General features: G+C 31.8%; 1 protein-coding gene across 1 annotated transcript; it reads right to left on the bottom strand.

The window, feature by feature from the left end:
* Positions 1-1,296: 1,296 nt before the first annotated feature.
* On the bottom strand, positions 1,297-4,824 carry LOC114728910 (MADS-box protein AGL24-like). Its single transcript, XM_028915865.1, has 3 exons — positions 4,722-4,824; positions 1,852-1,914; positions 1,297-1,550 (listed from the first exon to the last, which is right to left on the bottom strand). The coding sequence occupies exons 1-3, from the start codon at positions 4,822-4,824 to the stop codon at positions 1,297-1,299; spliced, it is 420 nt and encodes a 139-aa protein (XP_028771698.1).
* Between the last annotated feature and the right edge of the window lie 1,176 nt (positions 4,825-6,000).

The raw sequence follows: 6,000 nt of genomic DNA, 5'->3' as shown, positions 1-6,000 counted from the left end.
TTGATTGAAAAGTTTATATTAGAAGTTTTCCCGGTCATTAGGATATTTGTATCTTATCTTATTTCAACAATTTCAGGTGGTGCCTCTTGTGATGCTGGGAGAGCATAGTGATCTTTCCCTTTTTTATCCGCAAAGCCCTTTGTTGTATGAGTTTTTCAAGGCAGGATCCTGAGTGATTGATGTAAACTTCTTGATTTTTAATTATATTTAGTTGTGTTATGTTGTTTGATCAAGATTTTTTAGAGGATGCATGTCTCTATAATTAGTTATTTTTTCGCGCTTTATGTTTGAATTTTTCAGGGGTGTTTCATTAATTACATTTGCTTAAGAGTCAAGACTTGTATTTACCTCTTTTTTTAATTTTATAAAACATTTATCACTTTTTATCTTGAATTTTCAATCATGCATTTTAATTTCTTCTTTTTGTGCCATCCAATCATGCATTTTTTCCCATTAATATAAAGTTTTCAAACATTTATGTTTCAAAAATTATACTATGTTTAGATGTCTCTTCTTCTAACGTGGACTATGGAAAAATATTTCGATCAATCATCATTATATATATGAAAAAGAATTAAAATCTTATTGACTGACAATTTTTCTAATTAAAATATAGCAACATTCTAACAAGAAGTTTGATTGCCAAATCAAGCATCAGGTATCATTCCTATATCCTGTAACCTTCCCCTCTTTTTTCTTATTTTTCTTGCAATCATAATATAACAAAGCCTTGAAAATTCAAAAATGTGCTTAATACAACATATCCATTCAACTTGAAACTCTCCATCACGATAAGGTTCATTGGCATGAAGAAGATAAAAGAAAGAGAATGAAAAGTTTTAATGAGTTTGATTTAAAAACTTAAAAAAATAGAGCTAAAAACTTTTAACTAATTTTGTTTGTTATTTTATTTTACATCTTCTCTTTATTAAAATTTTACGCTCTTTTTTTTAAATTTTTTTACATTGAGTTTATAAAATGTTTTACTTCTCTTCATTTTTTTTAATAATAAATATAACAAACATTTGTTATATTTTCCTAATTTATTCATTTTCATTTTCATTTTACAGAGGTTAAAAAAAGCTACATCAGACATTTGTTATCACATGGTTTCGTACAACATTTGACTGATCAATTATGTCCTTCATAATTATATGAGAATCCTCACAAGTTTTCTCAGAATCTATAGTATATTCGTATGATTCGACGGAATAAATATTTTCCTCTTCTCTTTCTAAAATAACCAAGGAAAACATTCGAGAAAATAATTTATTAAATCAAGAATTTGGGCCAGTTTCACCTAAAAAAACTAATCCTGGTTTTTATAGATGAAGCAAATTTGGAGAGAGAAGGAAGTGACCTTGTGCTTGCATAGTCATGGAGTTTTCCAGTAGAAGAAAAGACGATGAGACCAATCTCAGCATCACAGAGCGTAGCAAGTTCCTTAGCTTTCTTGAAAAGCCCTCTTCTTCTCTTTGAGAATGTCACTTGCCTCGCTGTTATGTTATCGATCTTCCTTATCTCTATCTTCTTTCTCGTCATTTCCCTCTCTGCATAACAACATCAAATTATTCACAGCATCATCAAAGATCAATCCGTGAGCATTAACTAAAGAAACCAGAGAAAAAGCATCAGATCGAATCGAGAACAGACAATTTGCTTGCGGGGAAGGAAGGTATCAACATTGTTGCTGGTTCTTGATGATTAAATTAACCAACGAGAAAACTAGGAGTAGGAAAGTCTTGTTATTTATCAGAATCAAAAGCTGCAGATAGTTATGAAAGATGCGGAAAGAACAATTACAAGAAAGAGGGGAAAGAAAAGTGGGATGAAGCGAGGTAAGGGTTTTACTGGGTTCGGCCTTTGACAATGCAGGAAGACGGAAAAGCCAGGGCTTTGCCGAGAATCTGAAATCTGAAAGATATATCAGTTAACTGAGTTATACTGTAACATGAAATGGGAAATAAAAAATGAAAGATAGATCAGAAACATGGCCAGAAGAATTCTGGTTTCCTTTTTCGTCACTTACTTTTTTCAGATTCTCTTTCCTTTTGTGTGCCTGAATGTTGGAGCTTAAAAATCAGAACAAAATCGCCCACTGGAATTCAGAGAGAGAAGGAAGAAAGGCGCGAGAGAGAGAGAGAGAGAGAGAGAGAGAGAGAGAGAGAGAAGGGCAGATGATAAGATAGTATACGAAAAAAATCACTAGATTAGATAAAGATGTGACTTAATGCAATAGGTTCAGAATTTCCATTTATGGGCAAGCGAGAAAGCTGGTGTCTTGTCTGAAAATTTTCTCTTAAAATACTAATAACTTTTTTTTTTTTTAAAAAAAGGGTCAAGCTTCGAACTGAACTTTATTTTATTACTGGAATACGTGGGTAGCCACAACCTAGGCTCTCTTGTTTTTGGCCAAAAAAAGAAAATCTGGGCTCTCTTAATTATTTACCGTCATGTTTGCTTTACAGTGTACATAGACATGCCTATTGGTTACCTTAGACTGTGACATTTTCTACCCTCGTACTCTTCGAAACTCCGGTATCTGCAATACATACTTTATTTTTCTTATTAGTTTCATTTTAATTAAAATACAAATGCAACTAGTAATATATTTATTGCCATCAATTCATCTATTCTAATCACTTCTGGCTAGTCTCTGTTGCTTTCAAAGACATCTATGCTTTCACAATTACCCACGTAAGTATAATTTTAGTTTATAAGTATTAATCAATGCATCGTAAAGAGAGAATTGGTAAAAAAAAAATATTTCTGTTTAAAAATTTAATTAGCTAAAAGGATCTAAATTTGAATATGTGTAAATATGATCTGTGTGTATAACATATCTTTCGCTGTGTGTAAATAACTTCTGTATTGATGATTATTACATATCATTGATGATATGTTGTACTCTACGAAGGATATGTTGCATTTACAGACCATAATTACATTCGCTCAAATTTAGATTTTTTTAGCTAATTAAATTTTCAAACAAGAACTTTTCTTTGCTAATTTTTTCTACAATAAATATATTTTGAGAAAACAATTAATTTTTTTAGTTCTTATAGCATTGAATCGATTTCTTAAATTTCGACTTGGTGCAATTCAATTCCTTTTCCTATCACTAATACTTGAGAATCTCTCACCATTGTATTTACTACAAGTCTCATTCTTTAATTAATTTGTCAAATAAATATTTTAAACCAATTTTCTTAATCTATAAAGACCTATAGGCTAATTTTCTCAAAGATTCAATAATAAAATACCAAGAACTTTTTTTTTACCAGAATAAAGAACTAACGTTAATATTATCAACATAAGATATATAATAAATCATGCGTATTATAAATTAGTTAAAAAAAATGTTCATCCATCAAATTTCACGCACTACATTGTTTTTTTTTAAAAAAAAAAAAAACTTAGACTATTCTCAAGTAACTTTGGACTTTAGACTAATCTCTGTCGAGCTGAAAATGTTAAGGTTAAAATCCTCCCAACAAGTGTACTTTTTTAGATCATGGATTACATTGGTAATTACATATGAGAATGCTTAATTGAATATAATAGAACCTCATTTGTATGTGATGAATCCTTACTTATATATGATTGCATATAATGAATCCTCACTTGCATGTGACTAATCACATATGACAGATGCTCACTTGTATTGTATATGATAGACGCCTATTTGTGTATGGGTTTATTGCTTAATACAGATCCTGATTACATATGATAAATGTCTACTTGCATATGGTTTTACTGCGTAATATGGATACTCACTTGTATATAACAGATGTGTTCACTTACATATGATGAATACCTATTTACATAAGAGTTCTCATTGCATGTTACTCCTCTAGTCTAATTTATAAGACAAAGAGAAGGTTTTTCTTAATCTTACTTATAAGTTATCTTATTAAATTTTTAGTATTAATGTACTATTTTTATCCTTTATTTATTGCAATGCATATGTTTTTTTTTTAAGATGTACATATTAAATAGGAATAAAATTAAAAAAACTATTATACCCCTCCGGTCCTTAATATAGGACCCAATTCTTGAGTTGGTTTTGGTCCTAAATATAAGACTCATTTCTCATATTTATCAATTTTCTCTAAATTACCCCTATAGATACTCCTTCAACCATAATTAAGTAAAAGAGAGAGGGGGTATTAAGTGTAACACCCCGAATTTTCTGACTCAGGATGAGCAGAAAAGAGAGAAATTCATTAAAATTATTTATTTGCAAAATAAAGTGGGGAAAATTATGGAATATTGATTTTTAAGATTTAGAGACATATTGGAAAAGGTATTTCCCCAAAAATAGCTTAAATAATTTTAATAGATAATTTTAAGAGAAAAATGGTTTATTTTCTCTGAAAATTATGGAAAAATACTTAGAGATTTATATTTAATCTGAAATTTTTAGGGAAGTTATTTTATGGGTCAAAGAAGCTAATGGATAAGAAAAATCCATTTATAATATTTTAGTTTAATTTCTGGATATATCTTATATTTCAGAAAAATAGGAGAGGGATAAGATTGGAGGAATAAATATGTTGGAGGGCAAAATGGTCCAAGAACTTTACAACACACGTGCTGCCTTCTCTTTTAGCCACCTGATTCACTCCTCCACTTAATAGCTGATCACCCATGCGGTTAATTCACTTCAGACGGTGTCCAGAGAAAAAGAGATAGAGACGGAGAGCGAGAGAGGAGAGCACGGGAGAAATAGCGTTCAGCGAAACCGGAAGAGCGATCGGAGGCTGTTTTACTACATGCAGTCTTGGATTCTGAGTAAGGTGGGTCTCCTAAACCTCCTCCCATCTTTGTTTACTTGGATTGGTGACTGGTTGGAGCGTTAATGAGGAACGAAGCTTAAGTTTCAGTGGGAGAAACTTTCGATTAAAACTGGAACTTGATGATGATGATAGCTTAATGCTTGTTGACGATGATGGTTCATGGTTTCTAGCTTGCATGTTGATTTTTGTTGCTCCAAGTAAAGGGTGCTCTGTTTTGGGTTTAATCGAATAGGGATTATGTTTTTGAGCTAGGAGGGTTTTTCTTTTGTTCTTGCCGAACTGAGGAAACGTGGTTGATATATGCGGTTGCATGTGTGCTTACTGGTTGTGTGTTGGAATGGCAGAACCCAACCCCCTGTTTTGATGAGTTTAGCGTTAGAACTCTAGGTGAAAATGGAAAGACGGTATAGGTGATTAAATGTGTTGGTAGATAAATATATATATATATGTATGTATATATAAACATGGCTGTGCTGGGCGCTTACTGGTTGATGCTCCTAAATGACTAATGAGTAATATAGAATGTTTTGCAGCTCAAGTTGAAGTTGCTGTTTCGGGGGTTCAGTCTTGGGTTCTAGAGGAAGAATGAGTGGAAGTTCGGATATTTAAAAGGAAGTGTATGAGGAATAAAGGTGAATAGAAGCATGTGTATATGTGTGTGATAAAGTGACGAGAGGCTCATGGGAAAAGTAGAGGAGACCGAACTGACACGCACACACACACACATATATAGTTTCGGTACATGTGTATATATATAGAGATATATGGAAAGTATTTTCGGGCAAGTGGGTTTCAAGAGGAACTGTAATTTTAAACTGGGGACTTTCAAATGGTGGATAGAATGATGTTTATGAAGCTGGAATTTCATATCAGTAAGAAAGGAATGTTGTTATTATAAATTATAAGCACGCTGAAAACATTCAAGGGTGCTAATTCATTGTTGGAAGAATTTGAACTTGCTCGATTTGAATTCAAATGATTAAAATTAGAAGTCAAAGATAGAGGACATATAGTTAAGTTTTCAAATGTAGAGAGATATTAGTGGGTTGAATTATGAATGTTCAAGTATGTTCGTAAATTTGGAAAATATTTCCAGATTAAGTGCAAGGTTATGTGAATCATTGGAGATATAAACATACATGTGTATAGGGATGTGCTGTAATGAAAACTCAATATATAGTTACTGTTTAGTATCTCCAGA

This window comes from Neltuma alba, unplaced genomic scaffold (genome assembly GCF_004799145.2).
Source record: "Neltuma alba isolate B1F8T4 unplaced genomic scaffold, ASM479914v2 tig00012581_pilon, whole genome shotgun sequence".
Lineage (NCBI taxonomy): Eukaryota > Viridiplantae > Streptophyta > Magnoliopsida > Fabales > Fabaceae > Neltuma > Neltuma alba.
This window is presented reverse-complemented; position numbering and strand designations above follow the sequence as displayed.

Coding starts and splice junctions, on each gene's coding strand:
- LOC114728910 (XM_028915865.1), bottom strand. CDS start 4,824: ATGGGAGGAGGTTTAGGAGACCCACCTTACTCAGAATCCAAGACTGCA. Junction 1,915..4,721: donor CGCTGAACGCTATTTCTCCC/GTGCTCTCCTCT, acceptor TATATCTTTCAG/ATTTCAGATTCTCGGCAAAG. Junction 1,551..1,851: donor ATTGTCAAAGGCCGAACCCA/GTAAAACCCTTA, acceptor GTTGTTATGCAG/AGAGGGAAATGACGAGAAAG.